Genomic DNA, 24,110 nt, shown 5'->3' with positions numbered 1-24,110 from the left:
TTTAAAGGCACAGTCAACTTTGTGTATGTAAACTTCTGACCCACTGGAATTGTGATACAGTGAATTATAAGTGAAATTATCTGTCTGTAAACAATTGTTGGAAAAAGTACTTGTGTCATTCTAATGGTATCCCTCGTCATCTGAGGAAGAGTAGTCAAGATCGGACCAAAATGCAGGGTGGTACGTGTCCATGTTAATTTTTATTTAAACTGAACACAAAAGAACAAGAGAACGAATGAAAACGAAAAAGTTTTGTCTGGTGCAGACACAGAGACAGAAAACAACTACCCACAAATCATAGGCAGCCTGTTTTCCCACTAAGTATGGTTATCAATCAGAGACAACGATTGACAGCTGCCTCTGATTGGGAACCATACCAGGCTAAAAACAGAAATACAAAACATAGAACAAAAACATAGAATGCCCACCCCAACTCACGCCCTGACCAAACTAAAATAGAGACATAAAAAAGGAACTAAGGCCAGGACGTGACAGTCATGCACAAAGTAGATGTCCTAACCGACTTGCCAAAACTATAGTTTGTTAACAAGAAGTTTGTGAGTGGTTGAAAGACTAAGAACACGTCCCTGAGGGGCCACCATGTTGAGGGTCAGCGTGCTGGATGCGTTGTTGCCTACACACACCACCTTTGGGTGGCCCGTCAGGAAATTCAGGTTCAAGCTGCAGAGGGCGATGTTCAGTCCCATGATCCTGAGCTTAGTGATGAGTTTGGAGGGCATATGGTATTGAAAGCTGAGCTGTAGTCAATGAACAATTTTCCCACATAGGTGTTCCTCTTATCCGGGTGGGAGAGGTTAGTGTGGAGTGCAATAGAGATTGCGTTGTCTGTGGACCTGTTGGGGCGGTATGCGAATTGGAGTGGGTCCGAGGTGTCTGGCATGATGGGGTTGATTTGAGCCATGACCAGCCTTTCAAAGCATTTCATGGCTATAGATGTGAGTGCTACGGGGTGATAGTCATTTAGACAGGTTACCTTGGCATTCTTGGGCACAGGGACTATGGTGGTCTGCTTCAAACATTAGACTGGGTTAGGGAGAGGTTGAAAATGTCAGTGAAGACACTTGCCAGCTGAACAGCACATGCTCTGAGTACTCATCCTGGTAATCCATCTGGCCCCACGGCCTTGTGAATGTTAACTTGTTTAAGGTCTTACTCACATCGGCCACGGAGAGCGAGATCACAGAGTTGTCCGGAACAGCTGGTGCTCTCATGCATGGTTCAGTGTTACTTGTCTCAGAGCGAGCATAGAAGGAATTTAGCATGTCAGGTAGGCTGGCGTCAATAGGCAGCTCACAGCCGGGTTTCCTTTTGTAATCCGTGATCGTTTTCAAACCCTGCCACATTCGACGAACATCAGAGTCAGTGTAGTATGATTCAATCTTAGTTCTGTATTGATGTCTTGCCTGTTTGATTGCTCATCCGAGATTGTAGCAGTATTTTTTTTAATAAGCATCTGGATTTAGTGTCCTGCTCCTTGAAAGCGGTAGTTTTCATGGCTTCTGTTTGGGTTATGTACGTACGGTCACTTTGGGGATGACGACATCGATGCACTTTTTAATGAAGCGTGTGACTGATGTGGTAATGTTATTGGATGATTCCCAGAACATATTCCAGTCTGTGCTAGCGAAACAGTCCTGTAGCTTAGCAGCCGCTTCATCTGACCACTTGCGCTCAATACAGATCACTGGTACTTCCTGTTTGAGTTTTTGCTTGTAAGCAGGAAGAAGGAGGATAGCGTTATGGTCAGATTTGCCAAAAGGAGGGCGAGGGAGAGCCTTGTATGCGTTTCGGTGTGTGGAGTAAAGGTCATAAAGAGTTTGTCACCTCTAGTTTCAAAGTTGACATGCTGGTATAAATTTGGTAAAATGGATTTCAGTTTCCCTACATTCCCTTTACCAGTTTATTTGAATATTAAGTTAGTCAATAGTAGGTCAATTGTTACAATTATGTACTTACATTTGGGGAGGCGGGTAGCCTAGTGCTTAGAGCGTTGGGCCAGTAACCAAAAGGTTGTACCCGAAAGGAATCCCTGATCTGACAAGGTAAAAATCTGTCATTCTGCAAGGCAGTTAACCCACGGTTGACACATTTCAGTACATTCAGTTGGACAACTGATTCGGTAGCCCCCTTTCCAACTGAAAGTGTAATTATTTTCCTCTGTATGTAGTGTACTACAGAAAACTGCAGCCTAGTGAAATTTTACGTACCACTTGCTCTTCACATTTTGCTGGCAATTTTTAAAATTAAATTAGACATAATGATTGCTTTGTCTGGTGGATTATCATAAATAAATGCAGATTTGCATATTTGTAGGAAGAAATAGCTGCTGGTTAGGTTTGATTTAGCATGGATCTTATTGTGGTTCAGTGAAGCTTGTACTAGTGTTCAGATAACACATACTGTAAGCTCCAGTTAGGGACCTCAAATCACCTTTTTGAGAAATCAGCTGCCTGACAACACTCCGAACCCACTGAGTATTTTAAGAATCACCAACCATTATAAAAAGTCTGATTTGATGTTCAGAGGGATGGAAGGCTATTGCTTCAAAGATTTGCCATCATACAAATTACTGTAAACAAAGTAAGATATTACTTGTTAGCCTTTTGTTAGCCTTTTGAATGGGTAAGTGATGGCTCTCCCACAAGACCAGCGTGAGAGAGTTGTTAGCGAGGTTGCTTTACGTTTGGGATTGGGTGCTGGTGGTAGTGTTTCTGTGAATCTGTGTTGACAGAACTGCACAGCTGGCTAGTTGCTCTGGCATTTCTTCACTGGAGGGGCCCTCCTCCCATCACAGCAAAGCACTGTTGTCTTCATTAGCACTCTCCATCTGGATGTTCATTGGCATGCAGACCTGCGCCTTCTGTCTGTCTGTGCGCCTGACCATCTGTCTCCTTCTCGAAGCGTAGACTAGATCAGAGAAACATACAGACAACATTAAGATAAAAAAGTACAGAGAATACAAACATGTAATCTAATCGTTAAGTCAGCCTACAGTTAGATGCAGTGATGCACATGTATTAATTTTTTATATATATAAATGCATCAACCATGAGCATGGAGGAAACGTAGGTCATCTAAATTGATTGGACATTTGATTTAGATAATGGGAACTTCTGTCTGACCTTGTGGACTTGACCGGATGCCGTTGTCCCTGCCAGGCTTTAGGTCTGGGCAACATTACAGCCTGTATTGTTCCTGGTTGACTGAAATGGAAACCGGGCCGCCGAGCTGTCCTGCAAATCTTGGTAATACATAAGATAAGGAAACTGAGAAAAACTCTGTAGCAAGTCATCTGCAGCAGCAACTAAGAGAGTCTGAGCTGCTCTCAGCCGGTTACTATCGGTCAGCAAACTGCAGTAACCCAGATGCAGTGGGGGTGGGGCTGATGATAACACAGCAGGATGCCATGGGCTTTGCATTCACAAAGATACAAACTAAAAAGGATGCCTCTTGAGCTGCCTTTCATCTCTTAAAAGAGCAATGACTAGTGTTTTTTTGTATTAACACATGTCTTATGCTTCAATTCTTAATTGACCGATGGAGCTGGTTGCATCATAAAATTCACCAATAATAATACATCTATAACGTTAATTTTAGATGTCAAATCGACCTCAACCACATTTCAATTCATTACGTCACTTTATTCACTGTAGAACACACATTTATTTGCATAGCAAGTTGTGATGGCTTGAACACAAAAGTTCAACCTTAATCATGATCTCCAGCACTACTCCAACATCAACAATGTACAATATGTGAATCATATGATTTTAACCAATTTGTAGGCAATGACTATTCACAATTGATTAAAATCACATGATTCACACCAGATGATGCCATTGGAAAAAATGATCTTGCTGTATCTTTTTTTACTACAAAACATAGACATTTAAATAACCGTTTAACCAGACCCAGACCTACAGTTTAGTGCATTGATGTGACCTGACCTTGTTTTCTGACTGACCATCTGTCTAACTGAGAGGATGACGAGTCATGGCCATCACCCTGGAAATCCATTAGATGACATGTCAGTTAGCGCTTTAAAGACCTGATGCATTTCACCTAGGCTGAACCCTCCAGACATACAGACATTCTGTTACTCTGCCGTTTACACCAACTAGTATTGGTGGTGACGAAAGTGTGTGTGCTTGCTTGTGTGCATGTCTGTGCCTGTGTGTGAGTGAGTGAGCGAGCATGACTAAATGTTTTGCTCCACGTTTTTAAAGTGCATCAGAGGACTAATATTCAAGGGATTCGGCCACTGTAAGCTTTTTTTGTTGGCATGGCTCTATATAGCTGTTTTAGAAACGTTTGTGTAAGGGGTCTGCTCAATGGTTTTTATTAGACTTCACAATTGAGTCACATACTCTTTTAATGTCAGCTTTGGTTGAAAAGAAAAACAGCTCTGCCCTGGTTATAATCTCGATCTTTCAGGACAATCTTTCAAGATCCGTCAGGATCATGGGAAAGATTTTTAACAGGGTAGTACAACTCAGTCACTGTCACAAAGGGTTGTCAGCATCTACAATATGTCTGGCAGAGCATGGGCACCTGTGCTGGGGACCCTGGGGATTGGATTACTCTCAGATTTGTGCCACTGAGGATCCCTGTGATATCCTGCCAACTTTAGCAAGGTGTTCAGATCTACATTTAGATGTATTTATTTTATTTTATTTAACCTTTGTTTGACTAGGCAAGTCAGTTAAAACCTGTTAAAGCTAGGGGGCAGAATTTTCACTTTTGGATAAATAGCGTGCCCAATTTCAACTTCCTGCTACTCGTGCCAGAATACAAGATATGCATATTATTCATAGATTTGGATATAAAACACTCTGAAGTTTCTAAAACTGTTTGAATCATGTCTGTGAGTATAACAGAACTGATGTAGCAGGCAAAACCCAGAGGACTAACTGTTGAGAATAGTTTTTTCCCCCTCTCTGTTCCCTATATTGTCTTTGCCATTGGATATTTAATAGGAACCTAGTTTCAGTTCCTAGCGCTTCCACTGGATGTTGCCAGTCTTTGGAATATGGTTGAGGTTATTCCTTTGTGCTATGAAGAAGTAGGCCAACTCGGAACTGGGGACACTTTTGTCAGTTGCGCAAAACGTGAAAAGCAGTGCTGGCTTCTGTTCTTTCCTGTATTGAATACAGATTGCCCCGTCTACAATTTGATCGATTATTAAGGTTTAAAAATACCTAATGTTGTATTACAAAAGTAGTTTGAAATATTTTGGCAAAGTTTATAAGCAACTTTTGAAATATTTTGTAGTGACGTTGCGTTTTTGTAAGAGGTTTTTTTCTGGATCAAACACGCTTTATAAATGGACATTTTCAATATATATATTGAATATATATATATATATATATATATATTGAAAATGTCCATTTATAAATGTCCATTTATATGGGTGGAATTAATCGAACAAAAGGACCAATTGTGATATTTATGGGACATAAAAGGTAATGCTCGTCAAAGGTAATGCATGTTTTATATTTTATTTCAGCGTTTTGTGTAGCACCTGCTATGCTAGCTCCTTTGTTTGCTGCTGGTGCAGATGGGTGCAGTCTATCAGATAATAGCTTCTTATGCTTTCGCCGAAAAGCATTTTAAACATCTGACATGTTGGCTGGATTCACAACGAGTGTAGCTTTAATTGAGTATCTTACATGTGTGATTTAATGAAAGTTTGAATTTTATAGCATTTTATTTGAATCTGGCGATCTGCATTTCCCCCAGCAATTGGCCAGTTGAGACGTTAGAGTCTCGCCTATCCATAAGAAGTTTTAAGAACAAATTCTCATTTACAATGACGGCCTACCAAAAGGCAAAAGGCCTCCTGCGGGCAAGGGGACCTGGGATTAAAAATAAATTATAAATACAATATTAAATATAGGACAAAACACATATCACGACAAGAGAGACACACTACACTACATAAAAAGAGACCTTAGCCAACAACATAGCAAGGCAGCAACACATGACAACACAGCATGGTAGCAACACAACAAAACAGCAACATGGTAGCAACACAACATGGTATCAGCACAAAACATGGTACAAACATTATTGGGCACAGACAACAGCACAAAAGGGCAAAAAGGTAGAGGCAACAATACATCACACAGAGCAGCCACAACTGTCAGTAAGAGTATCCATGATTGAGTCTTTGAATGAAGAGATTGAGATAATACTGTCCAGTTTGAGTGTTTGTTGCAGCTCGTTCCAGTCGCTAGCTACAGCGAACTGAAAAGAGGAGAGACCCAGGGATGTGTGTGCTTTGGGGACCTTTAACAGAATGTGACTGGCAGCACGGGTGTTGTATGTGGAGGGTGAGGGTTGCAGTGGACATCTCAGATAGGGGGGAGTGAGGCCTAAGAGGGTTTCATAAATAAGCGACGTATAGAGTGCAGTGATGTGTCCTATAAGGAGCATTGGTGGCAAATCTGATGGCCGAACCTCCACCCTACCTGACACCCTAGACCCACTCCAATTTGCTTACCGCCCAAATAGGTCCACAGACGATGCAATCTCAACCACACTGCACACTGCCCTAACCCATCTGGACAAGAGGAATACCTATGTGAGAATGCTGTTCATCGACTACAGCTCGACATTTAACACCATAGTACCCTCCAAGCTCGTCATCAAGCTCGAGACCCTGGGTCTCGACCCCACCCTGTGCAACTGGGTACTGGACTTCCTGATGGGCCGCCCCCAGGTGGTGAGGGTAGGCAACAACATCTCCACCCCGCTGATCCTCAACACTGGGGCCCCACAAGGGTGCGTTCTGAGCCCTCTCCTGTACTCCCTGTTCACCCACAACTGCGTGGCCACACACGCCTCCAACACAACAGTGGTAGGCTTGATTACCAACAACGACGAGACGGCCTACAGGGAGGAGGTGGAAAGCACTTAATGCAATTTTATTGCATTTATATGAAAAGTAAATTATCTGGACATAAGAAGACTATGTATTAGGATCCACTTATTTAGCTGCCAACTCATTCCCACCCTAAAATCCATTGACTCAAATTGTTCAACTTGTATTAAATGGATAATAAATACTTGTTATCCTCTTCCAAAGCTCAGATTTTATGCAGAGTGTGTGATTTCAACTTTTCTGTGTAGCCTACTTTGTCATTATTTTGCCAAAGGGCAAGTACATTGGTCTTTCAGTGAATGCACCTAATCCAATCAACTGTGATTAATCCTATTGTTTACTGTGCTGATTGGGTGTAACAAGTCTTTGCCCAATTTGGTTACCTGCCTTATTTTTACCAGGTTTGTTTAATTCTGAGGGGCTTACATACACATTTTTGACAATATCTGTCCAATACCATGCACATATGGACACCGAACAACTATGACGTTCCATGTTGTCATGCTTTGGACTCAAATAATTGAATGGAATTGATTTGTTTACCTCAGTTTTTCTCCCTTTCAGACTAGGATAAATTGATGGAACTTGAATTTGTTTCTCACGTTTGTTCAGTTTTCTTGCTGTAACATGCTGACAATTGCCACCACTCATTCAATGTTAGCCTCCTGAGCTAAAGACTAGGCATTAGCTTTAGTCTCAGACAAATGGTATCATATAGTGTCACACATAACTTTTCACTTGTCTGTTGAAGGATGTAGTTACCATTTATAGTGGTATTCAACATCAACTAGACATATAACATACTGCAAGCACAAAGATTTGTTTTTTGTTTAGCAAATTGTTTCTTATTCTTCTTCCCGAACCACATCCTAGTGCATTTATATCATCAATCAATGCTTCGCTTCAACCCCCCCCTACCCCCCCAAAAACATACCCGTATTGGAATTAAGCCGTGAAATGAACAAGTTATGAACATGCCCTTCCTGAACCAGTCAATTACTGTCTGTGCAACCACTGTCTGTGCATGGCGTACACACTGTGTCCTCACAAGGGAGAGGTTACTAAAGTGCATCCTCTCCTAGCAGGGAACTACATTCCATTAAAAGAGGACAGAAAAGGTTGGAGGTATTTGTGTATCGCTCTGAAGGATTATACCAGAAAATCCAAATAAACTGGCAGCCACTGCAATCAACTGGATTAGCGTTCAGATGGTTGTGTCCATTAGATAAATAGTAGGTTACTATAGGCTATTCCACTGGCTTTCTGCATGCTTATGGCTAGGCAATTATTCAAATTCCATTTTATTTACAGTGTTATCACATACGATAGATTAAGAGTGAGACACTCTAGTACTGAGACCTTGGACCCTGGGTTGCACATTTCTGTTCTAGCCCAGCTCTAACACACTGGATCCAAATCATCAAGGTCATGAATTGGGTGTGCTAGTTCTGGGCTAGAACAGCAGTGTGTTCACTGTTTACACGAATGTGCTGTTCAAACAGAATAGATAAGCGGTTCATTTTAAAATGTGAATTAATTCTAAAATGTATAACAATTACTTTATTTATAAAGCATATTTTATGAATGCAGCTCAAAGTACTTCTCAATAAGCACCCCAAAAAACAGTGTGTGTTGATTTGAATCACTCCATGGGCATGTTTGGGTGGGAACCCGGCTAAAACCAGCTTGTTCTGGGGTCTGAAAGTTGAGCATGAGGAGATTTAAAATGTAATAGACACCCAACCAGATGGGTGCATTCACTCAGAAATACAATAAAATCCAAATACCCCCTTTTAACCCGAAACACAAAGAGGGTTTTATCCGAAAGAGGAGAGAATGCATGGTTTGGACATTTAAGCAGGTTTAAGCAGATACTGTGTGAAGCTTAAAGCCTGAAGTGCCATTGTGAGGCTGATGGAGGGTTTTATATGGTTCTGCTTTCTTTTGTACCCGGCTCTTAGGTTACAAGACTCTGCTGAAAGGGATCTCTGGAAAATTCACCAGCGGCTGCCTGGTGGCCATCATGGGTCCCTCAGGAGCTGGGAAATCTACGCTGATGAACATTCTGGCCGGCTACAGGTGAGCCACAGGCCCGACACTTAACAACCAAGAGGTGTACAAGGACACTGATAGACGATTAACTACTAATAAGTATCACGCCACACCCACAGTTCCGGGCATTAAAAAGTTGTCATTACAAAAAGCCTTGCTGCAGCTTGCTGTTGCCTAGCTGTGACTCTCGCAGGGTGACGCCAAGCGCCAAGTTAATTCGAAATGATTTAACAATGACCCAAGTCATGAAATACATTTTTGAGAATGATTACTGTATGCATTTTTGTATATATTCCATTTGTATTGTATGTGTATGTTTTAAACTGTTTTAAACTTTGGAAATATGTGTTGTTCATGTTGACATGAATGTATTAGCTGTTCCCTATTGTTTCAATTGTTAATTTCTCGTTTAAACCCAGAAATAAATAAATTCTATCATATGGATCAAATGAGTAACCCAGGTATGGCTTTGCCCTCTGTAGAGAGACAGGGATGAAGGGGGAGATCTTGATCAATGGGCAGCCTCGTGACCTACGCTCTTTCAGGAAGGTCTCGTGCTACATCATGCAGGACGACATGCTTCTGCCTCACCTTACAGTACAGGAAGCCATGATGGTAATTTAAAAAAATTATATATTTAACCTTTATTTATCCAGGAAGTCCCATTGAGGCCAGAAGACCCTTTTACAAAGGAGACCTGGCCAGAGTGCAGGTCAATAGATTAAACACATTGCAGTGCATACACAATGGAAATGAATGCTTCTGGAAGTAAACAATAGGTTAATTTAAAAAAAACGTGTTTCACTTTTATTTAACCAGATAGGCCAGTTGAGAACAAGTTCTCATTTACAACTGTGACCTGGCCAAGATAAAGCAAAGCAGTGCGACAAAAACAACAACACAGAGTTACACATGGGATAAACAATCGTACAGTCAATAACACAATGGAAAAATATGTGTACAGTGTGTGTAAATTAAGTAAGGAGGTAAGGCAAGTGATAGGCCAATAGTGGTGAAGTAATTACAATTTAGCAATTTACACTGGAGTGATATATGTGCAGATGAGGATGTGTAAGTAGAAATACTGCTGTGCAAAAGAGCAGAAAAACATATGGGGATGAGTTGGTTGGATGGGCTATTTACAGATGGGCTGTGTACAACTGCAGCGATCTGTAAGCTGCTCTGACAGCTGATGCTTAAAGTTAGTGAGGGAGATGTATAAGTCTCCAACTTCAGTGATTTTTGCAATTCGTTCCAGTCATTGGCAGTAGTGAACTGGAAGGAAAGGTGGCCAAAAGACATGGTTGCTTCTGAGACATGAAAGATTCTATGCATGTAGGTACATGGTTGCTTCTGAGACATGAAAGATTCTATGCATGTAGGCGTTGTTTCTCTTCTTTGGGACGCAGCTGTAGTGTGAACTAAATCTTACTCTCTCTCTGCTAGGTGTCTGCTAATCTGAAGCTCCAGGAAAAGGATGAGGGCAAGAGAGACATGGTGAGAGAGTTGCATGGGAACGGCTTCAGAATCTTCCCTCACCTTAATCTCGTACATGTTCCCTGACCCTCGAACTGGAAATGAGGACAAGTTACTATTTCAGCACTGGAGTTATGACACTAGTGTAGTCAGTACTGGCTTTAAACAGACTGGAATGGATGTAAAGTGATATGATGATTGTGCCTGGGAAGGTGTATGTGTGTAGATGTTGCTACTAACCACTGATACAGGGTCAGATATGATTTCATCCCCATTATGTTTAAAAGGATAATTTGGGATTTTGCCAATGAAGCTCTTTATCTACTTCCCCAGAGGTAGATGACCTAGTGGATACTATTTGTATGTCTCTGTGTCCAGTATGAAAGAAGTTAGAGGTAGTTTCATTAGCCAATGCTAACTAGCATTAGCACAATGACTAACAGTCTATGGGTATCTGCTAGCTTGCTAGTAGTTACCCATAGACTTCCAGTCATTGCGCTAACTTTAGTTAGCATTGACCCTAGATCTGTGATTAATGTAGACATATGTCACGAGGGAGGGATGTGGTTATAGGTGTTTATAATCCTCCTGTGTTGTTTTTAGGTGAGGGAGATCTTGACGGCCCTGGGCCTGCTTGAGTGTGCGAAAACCCGAACGTCACATCTATCAGGGGGGCAGAGGAAAAGGCTGGCTATCGCCCTGGAGCTTGTCAACAACCCTCCCGTCATGTTTTTTGACGAACCCACTAGGTCAGAAGCTCCCATTGCACATTGTATAGAACACATGCATGTGTGTCCGTGGCAAGGAAAGTCTTGACGTGACTATGGATTATAACGTGCCACTGTCTAAGCACACTGTACAGTCCATATTTTAGAGGCAATGCTATTCTTTCATGAGATGTACAAGGCAATATGACGTTGTTGAGTGCAGGTGTTAGTTGTGTTCCATTTTGTGTGTTTTTTTCAGTCCTGTTTGTGTCCCCACTGAAATTAATCTGAAAGAAAAGTTCCAAGGTTAACCTGTCCTCTTTTGGAACAGAGGATGCAATTGAATATCATCTCTCCCAGTTGGCTTCTGGTTAGGAAAGACTAGAGTCTCACCAGGGGACACAAATAAGTCCCAAAGTCCTTAATGACCAAAAGGCAGCCATTTGTCTCCCTTTGGTTTACATTTGTACCATCTGTAGGGATTAGCCTACTCCTGAAGCTCACACACAAAATTTTGGCATTGCTCTACACAAAATACTCCATAATGTCAAAGTGAAAAGAAAATTATACACTTTTTTAAAATTGATAAAAATTCAATAACAAAAAAATTGCCTAAATTAGTTAAGTAAAAAATTATTCTGACTACCCCTTCGTCTGTCACTCAACATCTGTAAGGTCCGGCACCAACAGAGATGGCCGCCTCGCTTCACGTTCTCATGTTCTTATTCATTCCTTTACACTTGTGTGTATAAGGTAGTTGTTGTGAAATTGTTAGATTACTTGTTAGATATTACTGCATGGTCGGAACTAGAAGCACAAACGTTTCACTACACTCGCATTAACATCTGCTAACCATGTGTATGTGACCAATAAAATTTGATTTGATTTGAGGTCCCTCAGTCAAGTTTTATTTTTATTTTTATTTCACCTTCATTTAACCAGGTAGGCTAGTTGAGAACAAGTTCTCATTTACAATTGCGACCTGGCCAAGATAAAGCATAGCAGTGTGAACAGACAGCAACACAGAGTTACACATGGAGTAAACAATAAACAAGTCAATAACACAGTAGAAAAAAAGGGGAAAAAAGGAGTCTATATACATGAGGGCTATTTACCAATGGACTATGTACAGCTGCAGCGATCGGTTAGCTGCTCAGATAGCAGATGTTTAAAGTTGGTGAGGGAGATAAAAGTCTCCAACTTCAACGATTTTTGCAATTCGTTCCAGTCACAGGCAGCAGAGACTGGAAGGAAAAGGCGGCCAAATGAGGTGTTGGCTTTAGGGATGATCAGTGAGATACACTTGCTGGAGCGCGTGCTACGGGTGGGTGTTGCCATCGTGACCAGTGAACTGAGATAAGGTGGAGCTTTAATTAGCATGGACTTGTAGATGACCTGGAGCCAGTGGGTCTGGCGACGAATATGTAGCGAGGGCCAGCCGACTAGAGCATACAGGTCGCAGTGGTGGGTGGTATAAGGTGCTTTAGTAACAAAGTGGATGGCACTGTGATAAACTGCATCCAGTTGTCTGAGTAGAGTATTGAAAGCCATTTTGTAGATGACATCGCCGAAGTCGAGGATCGGTAGGATAGTCAGTTTTACTATGGTAAGTTTTGCGGCGTGAGTGAAGGAGGCTTTGTTTTGCGAAATAGAAAGCCAATTCTAGATTTGATTTTGGATTGGACATCTCAATTTTTCAAAATATGCTTTACAGCCAATTTGTGTAAGTTTATCATGGCATAATGCTATGCTAGGCTCTGCTGGCAGCAGGCAACATTTTCACAAAAATAAGAAAAGCAATCAAATTAAATCATTTACCTTTGAAGAACTTCGGATGTTTATGTTGTTCTGCCCCTGAACAAGGCACTTAACCCCCTTTTCCTAGGCCATAATTGTAAATAAGAATGTGTTCTTAACTGACTTGCCTAGTGAAATAAAGTTTGAGTATCAGTAAGTATCAACAACATAGTACTGACTCCACAATATGAAAAGAAGTTGAATGTTTTGTATGTATGCAAAAAGGCACTAAAGTACTATTTCCAAGGAATACATTTTTTTGGCCTAAATGCAAAGCCTTATGTTTGGGGGCAACACAACACTTCACTGAGTAGTTGCCTCTTTATTTTTTATTTTTTTATTCTTTATTTTTTTTTTAAGTTACAGTTTTTACTTAAATATGCTTAAAAATCTATGGCAAGACTTGAAAATTGCTGTCTAGCCATGATCCCCAACACCTTGACAAAGCTTTAAGAATTTTGAAAAGAATAATGGGAAAATATTGCACAATACAGATGTGTAGGAAAGCTCTTATGAGACTTACCCAATAAGACTCATGTATTGACTCCGGGGGGTGAAAATAATCCAGGTATATTCGTTTTATTTTTAATAAATCTTAAAAAATGAATATCTCTCTTCCACTTTGACATTAGAGTATTTTGTGTAGGTCGTTGATTAAAAAAAATACAATTTACCCATTACACTCTAAGCCTTGTCTAAGCCCGGAGATGGGGAAGGGTTCTACTAAGCTACAGTGGGGCAAACAAGTATTTAGTCAGCCACCAATTGTGCAGGTTCTCCCACTTAAAAAGATGAGAGAGGACTGTAATTTTCATCATAAGGTACACTTCAACTATGACAGACAAAATGAGAAAAAAAATCCAGAAAATCACATTGTAGGATTTTTAATGAATTTATTTGCAAATTATGGTGGAAAATAAGTATTTGGTTACCTACAAACAAGCAAGATTTCTGGCTCTCACAGACCTGTAACTTCTTTAAGAGGCTCCTCTGTCCTCCACTCGTTACCTGTATTAATCACATCTGTTTTGAACTTGTTATCAGTATAAAAGACACCTGTCCACAACTTCAAACAGTCACACTACAAACTCCACTATGGCCAAGACCAAAGAGCTGTCAAAGGACACCAGAAACAAAATTGTAGACCTGCACCAGGCTGGGAAGACTGAATCTGCAATAGGTAAGCAGCTTGGTTTGAAGAAATCAACTGTGGGAGCAATTATTAGGAAATGGAAGACATACAAGACCACTGATAATCTCCCTCGATCTGGGGCTCCACGCAAGATCTCACCACATGGGGTCAAAATTATCACAAGAACTGTGAGCAAAAATCCCAGAAGCACACGGGGGGACATGAATGACCTGCAGAGAGCTGGACCAAAGTAACAAAGCCTACCATCAGTAACACTCTACGCCGCCAGGGACTCAAATCCTGCAGTGTCAGACGTGTCCCCCTGCTTAAGCCAGTACATGTCCAGGCCCGTCTGAAGTTTGATAGAGAGCATTTGGATGATCCAGAAGAAGATTGGGAGAATGTCATATGGTCAGATGAAACCAAAATATAACTTTTTGGTAAAAACTCAACTCGTTGTGTTTGGAGGACAAAGAATGCTGAGTTGCATCCAAAGAACACCATACCTACTGTGAAGCATGGAGGTGGAAACATCATGCTTTGGGGCTCTTTGTCTGCAAAGGGACCAGGACGACTGATCCGTGTAAAGGAAAGAATGAATGGGGCCATGTATCGTGACATTTTGAGTGAAAACCTCCTTCCATCAGCAAGGGCATTGAAGATGAAACATGGCTGGGTCTTTCAGCATGACAATGACCCAAACACACCACCCAGGCAACGAAGGAGTGGCTTCGTAAGAAGCATTTCAAGGGCCTGGAGTGGCCTAGCCAGTCTCCAGATCTCAACCCCATAGAAAATCTTTGGAGGGAGTTGAAAGTCAGTGTTGCCCAGCAACAGCCCCAAAACAGCACTGCTCTAGAGGAGATCTGCATGGAGGAATTGGCCAAAGTACCAGCAACAGTGTTGCATTTTGTCTACTTTGCAATATTTTTTTACTTAAAGCTATACTGTAAACTAGGTGTTAAGTACTTACTATGATGACTACTGAATTTACGATCATGTTTGGTACAGAGGTTTTTTTTTACCTTGTGAAGACTTACAAAAAACATTTGACCTCTGTCATTGCCAACAAAGGGTATATAACAAAGTATTGAGATAAACTTTTGTTAATGACCAAATACTTATTTTCCACCATAATTTGCAAATAAATTCATTAAAAATCCTACATTTTTCTCATTTTGTCTGTCATAGTTGAAGTGTACCTATGATGACAATGACAGGCCTCTCATCTTTTTAAGTGGGAGAACTTGCACATATGTATATGGAATTGTTTTAAGAAGGTCATACCAAGGATACTTCTGCTATTTGATTTGGAATTTAAGACCCCTTGAGGTATGATGGAGTCCACTGTGTTTTTGGGGGCCTACAATGCTGCAGAATTATTTTGGTACCCTTCCCCAGATCTGTGCTTCGACACAATCCTGTCTCAGAACTCTATGGACAATTCCTTCAACCTCATGGCTTGGTTTTTGCTCTGATATGCACTGTCAACTGTGGGATCTTATATAGACAGGTGTGTGCCTTTCCAAATCATGTCCAATCAATTGAATCAAGTTGTAGAAATATCTGAAGTATGATCAATGGAAACAGGATACATCTGAGCTCATTTTCAAGTCTCATAACAAAGGGTCTGAATACTTATGTAAATAAGGTGTTCTATTTTTAAGACTGTAACGTAACAAAATGTGGAAAAGGTCAAGTGGTCTGAATACTTTCCGAATGCACTGTACTTCCAATACATTTTTTTTCAACGTCCTAGAGCAACAACCACCATGTTCGTGTTTGTGAGTCTCACCTTTCCACAGAGGCATCATACTACACATGATTTTGTGAGAAGACCGATTTTCGGGATGTCTCATGGTCTAACAAACACCGCTCTTCTAGCTCAGTCACCTTTAACCGCAAGTGCCACATTGCGGTAGATTGAGACATATCGAATGCAAACAAAACTGATAACTCTAGTTTAAACTGATGGATTTGAATCGACTCGAGGGGGTTGAATCCATTTTAATCCCATTTTGTAACAGAAATCCAAAAGAAATCCAAGGCGGTTGTAGATTGTCTATAGGCACTGTAAATATTCCAAGCATCTGAAATGGTATCTTCTAAAGTCAATCTGACAACATATGGGACTGAGATAGGGCAGATGGAAAGTCCCTGACAAATACAATCGATAAACAGCAGAGTACTGTAGAGCTACCACAGTTGCTAACCTTACCATAAACGTTCTCAAGTGGTCTTGTTATTTAAGGCTCAATGTTGTTTTTAGGGTACATTGTCCACTGTTATTAGAGATAGAGATGTGTCTGAAACAGGATTCGGGTCAATTTGAATTGTCAGCCAACTCATGTAGAGTAGTAAACTGAAATTCCAATTCAATATTTGAGAAAATATTTTATTTTCAATGACTTCTCAATAAATCAAAAAGGAGAAACTATTTATTTAAAAATGTTGAAATTCCTTCCTGAATTGACTGACTTCAATTTGAATTGACCCTGGTCAAAAACTGGAATGATGTCATAGTTTTTGAGAGCAGCAGCGTGATACAACAAGTTAAGGAGATTTACTCCTGATGCCCATTCCTCTCTCAGTCACCTTTGACTGCTTAACTGCACTGTGATACACACTCAATCCAAAGAGTCTTCTCACCTGGTCAAAATCACTGACATATGATTCATATCAGTGTCCAGTGATAAGCCATTAGATCAGTTACAGAACGTGTGCAGAAAAAAATATGTTAACTTCAGTAGCTCACGTTAGTGTTTGTTGCTTTGTCAAATAGTGCAAGTTTATGCAATGTGCTGGAGTCCTTCTACCAGTTCACTTCACTAGTTTGCTTCTCCTCCGTATTGATGATCTAAGATGTTACTTTAGGTGTACAAAAGCAAATCTATTCTTTGCTTTGTCCACCATATACTAACCTTGGCACCTATACCCTGTTTTGCAGTGGCCTGGACAGTTCCTCCTGCTTCCAGGTGTTGTCTCTGCTGAAGGCCCTGGCCCATGGTGGCCGCACCGTCATCTGCACCATCCACCAGCCCAGCGCCAAGCTCTTTGAGCTCTTCAACAAGGTCAGCCTCCAACCTGGCCTTCTGTTAGCCTGAGTCCCAGATCTGTTTGAGTTGTCTTACCAACTCCTACGCCATTGGCATGAAAAACATAAACAGATCTGGGACTCAGGCTAGCCTAATGCATGGGAATCAATGAAAGGCACAATTATACCAAAGGATCACAGTTGGAAATTAGATATGTAGCTAGCTATACATGTGGCACAATACTTATGCCTGGTCCCCAACAAATAATCAAATCAACAAGCTAATTTAGTTGTTTAACAAAGTAAAAACAAACTGTGTATGCTTGGTATATACAGTACCTAGTGTGACTAACCTTTTCCCCTAATGTCAATGATTCCAATACTATTTTGATAACTAAATGAATGGTCTGCTAAATGAATGTACTGTATCCTGATTGCTTCGTGCCCCTGTGTTTCCCTCCCTAGCTGTATGTCCTTAGTCAGGGCCAGTGTATCTACAGAGGGAATGTACCTAACCTGGTCCCCTATCTTAGAGAGCTGGGGCTCAACTGCCCAACGTACCACAACCCTGCAGACTTTGGTGAGAAACTCTTACCAGTTTAATAAGAAACAAGTAAAGTGTGTTGTCATCATTGTTATAATAACCTTATTTGCACATGCATATCAGTGTATTCAGGAATCTGCCTTATTTTCTTAGAATAACTGTCCCAGGAAGTTATTTTAGTATACTTTGGTATAAAGCGTTCTAGAAACTATTCTTTCTATTAGTTCAACTGAAAATACATTTTCTCAGAATAGCTTTTGCAGATGGTTCCCATGCAATAATCACTGGGCTTTCTGTGACATGAGTACCTCTCCATTTGATCCCAGTGATGGAGGTGGCGTCTGGGGAGTATGGAGATCAGACGGCGCGTCTGGTGAATGCCGTGCAGGAGAGGAAATGTGAGCAGGTCTACAAGACAGACATGAACAATGGACCCCTCAATCCCTTCCTGTGGCACAAATCGTCTGAGGAGGTAAAGGGGGGATTAGTGTATTACTACAGCTCTCAATGGGTTGAAATGAAGAATCTCACTGAAGTTTTATTTTCAGAGTCAAAGCATTTCATTTCAATGTTTCAGGAAATTTATGTTGAGAAGTCTTAGCACAACAGGTTGTTCAGTCTCTGTTTTTCTCTCTCTATGTTGCTCTCCAATCCTTTCAGGACTCCTCTTCCAGTGAGGGGTGCCACAGTTTCTCGGCCAGTTGTCTGACTCAGTTCTGCATCCTGTTCAAAAGGACGTTTCGAAGCATTATTAGAGATACTGTAAGACACACTGCCACCTACTGTTTTGTTTTTATACTGCAACAGCTTCCTTTTTATAATAGCCAAATGTTATGTAATGAACCCAAAACATTTTTATATGATTCAAAAGCAAATGAAAAGGATAAGAGGAAAAAAATAAGTTCAACAAATTGATATGAGAATGTCATAACACAAACAAAAAATAGATCTAGTCATATCATACTTTGCATAGCCATTCCATTTTCCCTCTTCCTCTCTGCCCTCCTTCCTCTCAATCAAATGTATTTTATAAAGCCAAATGTATTTTTACATCAGCAGTTGTCACAATGTGCTTTACATATACCTGGCATAAAACCCCAAAGAGCAAGCAATGCAGATGAAGAAGCGCAATGGATAGGAAAATATATAAACAAAAATTGTTCTCTTCTTCTCCTGTTCTGGTCCTACAGGTGCTGACTCACCTAAGAATCTGCTCTCACATTGGAATTGGGATTCTGATTGGCCTGCTCTACCTGGGCATCGGCAACGATGCCAAGAAAGTGCTCAGCAACTCTGGCTTCCTCTTCTTCTCCATGCTCTTCCTCATGTTTGCTGCTCTAATGCCTACTGTTCTGACCTGTGAGTATTCTCTGCTCTTCTTACTGACAGGCATCTGCGTGCATTGATTTAGTGCATGAATTTACAAGTCGGGAAGCCATTGCATATAGTATGTTAGGAGTAGAATGTGCTGTGATTTACCTTGGCTCTGATTACTTAAATGAGATTACTATGACGCTGTTTCCTCCGTCTCTAATGCAGTCCCTTTAGAGATGGGAGTTTTCCTAAGAGAGCACTTGAACTACTGGTACAGTCTGAAGGCTTACTATCTGGCCAAGACTATGGCGGACCTCCCCTTCCAGGTAATTACAAATGTCACATAGAACTCTGGAGGGTCATTTTTAGTAGTTTTGTGTCCCAAAAAAGGTCTAAGTTGGTATTTCATCAAAATGTAAAAGACAAGAGAAAAAAAACAAAACATTATAATTCTATCATTCACTGAAAAGAGCAAAGGTATTGATTGTAACTCAAGAAACCTGTTATGGGAGCTCAAAGTGGCTTTAGCATCAAAGTGGCTTTAGCATCAAAGCAATTCTGTCTGTCAGATTTGGACAAATCCCACAATAACATTACATAAGGAGGCTTTACGCGTCACCAGACATCGCCCTGTGCTCTAAATTTAAAGTGACGAAGGTTTACTGCATGTTTTCATTTATTGTATTGAATTTGTATTGTATAGCATCTAATTTGGCTTTTTTCAACAATTTCAAAATGATTATTTCAAAGCACAAATAGCTTGGACTTTATTCTCCACATGAAGAAAAGTGTTTTAGTTTGATGTTTTAATGATACTTAATGTGTTTTCCATGGTGTGATATTGTTGGCTGAACATGAGGAATAAGGTCAGGTGGCCGTATCACAATATTAGATAACAACAGCTTCTCCCGCTGTTGTGCCCTTCAACAAGGCACTTAACCACCTAGACAACCCTGGGGTGCTGCACTGACACTATCCTTACAATCTGTCAATGTGTGGTTGGGCTTGTGTGGAACTGTACGTGCGTGTGCATGAAAGAAAAGCTGACAGGACAAATGTGTCCACAAATGGACAATCAAGTATTTGTCTTATTTTGCTTCACAGATAGTGTTCCCAGTCGCCTACTGCAGCATCGTCTACTGGATGACGTCCCAGCCGCCTGACGCTGTGCGTTTCATCCTTTTCTTGGCCCTGGGAGTCCTCACCTCTCTTGTGGCTCAGTCTCTGGGCCTGCTGATAGGAGCAGCTTCCACCTCTCTACAGGTACATCCTCCATTCACTCAATAATAACTGCTACCCCTATTGTTTGCAGCTTGAGATTTGCAAATAAACTCTATTGTGTCCATTCCAGCAGAGTATTGATATTATTAGCAAATATATATATTTTGTGGTTGGTCTAAGGGTAGTGCCGCCCCGTACCACATATGCCCTTAGAGGCAGCGTTTCAATCCCCTGTTCCACCTTCCACTCTCTCTAATGTATTCCTCTCTTCTGTTCCCCCCATCTACATTTATAACTTGTATCTGTAAATACAACTTTTTAGAATTAAACAAATATTTATACATATATTTTTAACTGTATTTCCTGGCACAATCACACCAACCACATTGTATTTACACAGCACCCACCTGTAGTATATGAATATAATTCTATGTTTCTCAGAGTGGTACCCAGTTTTATTCTAAGCAGACACTATAAACCGCAGTATTTTCATGTAACATGGTTACAGTGAGTCACGTCCTGCCTCTGATGTTGCACTTGTCCATGTCTCAGGTTGCCACGTTTGTAGGTCCGGTGACTGCCATACCCGTACTGCTTTTCTCTGGCTTCTTCGTCAGTTTCGACACAATTCCGTGGTATCTTCAGTGGATGTCATACATTTCATATGTCAGGTAAATCGTTTTTCAGATACTTTTTCCTGAGCATGTGACCTGCCCCTTATACTGAGAAAGTGGCATGTATTCAGCACTTGAACAGTAGGGGTAAGGGTGGTATGCTGGGGCCAAAGGGTTAATTTGGCCACCCCTTGTTTCTAGGAAACCATACACAAAATGAATCATGTGATCAAAGAAGTGGTAATCATTTCATGAAGTCTGTGACAGAAGAAACCATGTGGAAAAAGTGATAAGCAAGTTATGTCCAAAAAAACGGATTTTCCCAAAGTCAAATTAATTTGTGTTATAGATTTCATGATACTTGTATCTAAACCAAAGTACATTGTTTTATACAATCAGTTGAGGTCTATATAAGCTACAATATGAGGTCCTAAACCTAGCATGAAAGTGCATCCTTGTAACTGTGTGGGCTAATAGTCAAAATGTCAGTTTAACACATTATAAGCATTTTTATTTTTGCATTCTGTCATGCATATGAATTCAAGAGTGCATTTGTATTGTTACAGAGCCGACATCATCATGCGCCGTGTACACAAATGTAAAACAAGCCGGGGTCTAGTCCCCATTGAGGTTCTTGACAGAGCAGCCAAAGAAGTGAGAAAAGTGAAGTCCATTTGAGCAGCAGCAAGGGATCAAAAAAATAGACTTAATGACACTGAAGAGGTACATTGGGAGAAAAAAAACGGACATGCATCTGTGCGAAAGGGAGGCTATGATAGAAGAGCAGAGGCACACAAGGTCTTATTGGATGACATGGAGTCTGGCACTGGGCCAATCGTGTCTCCCGGTTGCGGATGGCTACAACACAGCCCGGGATCAAACCCATATCGGTAGCTTGCATGCGATGCAGTGCCTTAGATCGCTGCAACACTTGGGAGGCCCACCCTATGCTTAACTTACCCCTGTTATGTTTACATGAATTTTGATTATTTCCAGGGATACACAACATCCTGAAATATATGTAGATATCTTTCTTAGAAAGAATTCTATATACACACTGAACAAAAAATATAAATGCAACATGAAACAATTTAAAATATTTTACTGAGTTACAGTTCATATGAGGAAATCAGTCAATTAAAATGTATTCATTAGGTTCTAATCTATGGATTTCAGGTGACTGTTGGTCACAGATACCTTTTTTTTTTTAATGGCCCTCACAATGGGCCTCAGGATCACGTCACGGTATTTCTGTGCATTCAAATTGCCATTGCATTTGTTGTCCGTAGCTTATATCTGCCCATACAGTACCATAACCCCACTGCCACCATGGGGCACTCTGTTCACAACATTGACATCAGCAAACCGCTCGGAACACACAACGCCATACACATGGTCTGCTGTTGTGAGGCCAGTTGGACATACTGTCAAATTCTCTAAAATTAAATTGGAGGCAGCTTATGGTAGAGAAATGAATGTTAAATTCTCTGGCAAAAGCTCTGATGGATGTTCGCGCAGTCAGCATGCCAATTGCACACTCCCTCAAAACTTGAGACATTTGTGGCATTGTTGTGTGACAAAACTGCACATTTTAGTGGCCTTTTATTTTTCCCAGGCACAAAGTGCACCTGTGTAATGATCATGCTGTTTAAATCAGCTTCTTTATATGCCACACCATTCAGGTTGATGGATTATCTTAATACATTTGTGCACAACATTTTGGAAAAATAAGCTTTTTGTGCATATGGAACATTTCTGGGATCTTTTATTTCAGCTCATGAAACATGGGACCAACACTTTATACATGTTCCATTTATATTTTTGTTCAGTGTATTTCCATTGATGTAGGGATGCTGAATGTAAGAAATGTCTCAACTTACCCCACTACTGTTCATCCTCTTTAGCAGCACCATAAAGCAGTTCCTATTATTTTGTAGGTATGGCTTTGAAGGTGTCATCCTCTCCATCTATGGCCTGGACCGGGAGGACCTCCACTGCAACAAGGATGAAACATGCCATTTCCAGAAGTCGGAGGCCATCTTGAAAGAGCTTGATGTGGAAGATGCCAAACTGTACCTCGACTTCATAGTGCTCGGCATGTTCTTTGTGAGCCTCCGCCTCCTCGCATACTTTGTGCTGCGCTATAAGATCAGTGCAGAGAGGTAGACTGGAGAGTGGGGGTGGGAGGAAGAAGGCCTAGATCGCTTGCATGCTGGAATACAGCTTCTGGAGACCTCCAGACAGTGACCAGAAACACACCATGCACACTGCAGAAATTATGGGTACACTATGTGGCGGTGGCACGAAAGGGCTGGATTTTGACACTTGACTGACCAATCAGAACATTCTCCATGGCTAAATATGTGGTTGCTTTACAGTCTTTTATGTTTTGCATTGTCATCAATGCCAATTTGAATGTCAGTCCGCAATAGCCTAGTTTGTTAAATAGCCTATAGAAACAAACTAACTAAATGTAGGCCTACCCATCTTTCCTAAATATATTGAACATGTTGGCAGTCCACATTGCTCTATGTAATTGTATTGCTTCAATATGGAAATATATTATTAAACATAGCATTCACACTGATATGAGCTAGGCCTACTGTAAATGTCATTATGGCTGAGCCATGGACATGCCAAACGTTGTCAATAAGCAAGATGTAATTCACTATTGATGAGGCCTAAAAAGAGTGAATCATTCTAATCAAATTCTAATCAAAAGAAAAAGTTGTTTTAAGTAGGCTATGTCTAAATACATGTTTAAATGTTTAATAGTAAACAAGTGTTTCCAATGACATCATCAACCAATTAGTAGGCCATTAGTAGGCAATGTTTACTCACAATTGGTCAAAATCACATTATGCACACCGATGATGTCATTGGAAACACTTATCTTCCTCTATCTTTTTTTTGCAACAAAACATAGAAACTCACCATTTTCACATGTTAATGTTGGGGTGATGATGATTATGAAGTTGGAAAAAATGTGGTGTTTCCCTTTACAGGATGGCTTGGTTTGTAATCATATGAAACGGAAAACAAGCAATTGTTACAGGAAAATAAGTTCTAAAGGGTCACTAGCATTATCTCATCTCTCCTTTCATGATGTCCATGTGGACACAAGTAGCCTGCGTGGTGTTTTTTTTTTTACGCACGTCCAAAACGGGAGCTGGCTAAAATAAAATAACATATATATAATATATATAGTTAATATATTATATTATATAAGGGGATGTCCACTTACTGTTTTTTATATTATATAAAGGGATGTCCACTTACTGTTTTTACTGTTTTTCTGGTCCCAAACTTTCATTT

General features: G+C 40.6%; 1 protein-coding gene across 1 annotated transcript in view; it reads left to right on the top strand.

Moving 5' to 3' along the window:
* Positions 1–24,020, top strand: part of abcg1 (ATP-binding cassette, sub-family G (WHITE), member 1) — a 28,143-nt gene extending 4,123 nt beyond the window's left edge. The window contains exons 3-15 of the mRNA XM_064984099.1: positions 8,866–8,983; positions 9,439–9,571; positions 10,403–10,453; positions 11,036–11,181; positions 17,016–17,139; positions 17,568–17,682; positions 17,973–18,118; positions 18,307–18,408; positions 18,837–19,005; positions 19,186–19,286; positions 20,065–20,223; positions 20,734–20,852; positions 22,733–24,020. Of these exons, the coding sequence (XP_064840171.1) occupies positions 8,866–8,983; positions 9,439–9,571; positions 10,403–10,453; positions 11,036–11,181; positions 17,016–17,139; positions 17,568–17,682; positions 17,973–18,118; positions 18,307–18,408; positions 18,837–19,005; positions 19,186–19,286; positions 20,065–20,223; positions 20,734–20,852; positions 22,733–22,961 (1,712 nt within the window). The 3' untranslated portion in view covers positions 22,962–24,020. The remainder of the gene's footprint in view (positions 1–8,865; positions 8,984–9,438; positions 9,572–10,402; positions 10,454–11,035; positions 11,182–17,015; positions 17,140–17,567; positions 17,683–17,972; positions 18,119–18,306; positions 18,409–18,836; positions 19,006–19,185; positions 19,287–20,064; positions 20,224–20,733; positions 20,853–22,732) is intronic.
* The last annotated feature ends 90 nt before the right edge of the window (positions 24,021–24,110 follow it).

Source organism: Oncorhynchus masou, chromosome 13, assembly GCF_036934945.1.
Source record: "Oncorhynchus masou masou isolate Uvic2021 chromosome 13, UVic_Omas_1.1, whole genome shotgun sequence".
In the NCBI taxonomy this organism is placed as follows: domain Eukaryota; kingdom Metazoa; phylum Chordata; class Actinopteri; order Salmoniformes; family Salmonidae; genus Oncorhynchus; species Oncorhynchus masou.
The sequence above is the reverse complement of the archived record's forward strand: the minus strand, read 5'-3'. Positions and strand labels throughout refer to the sequence as shown.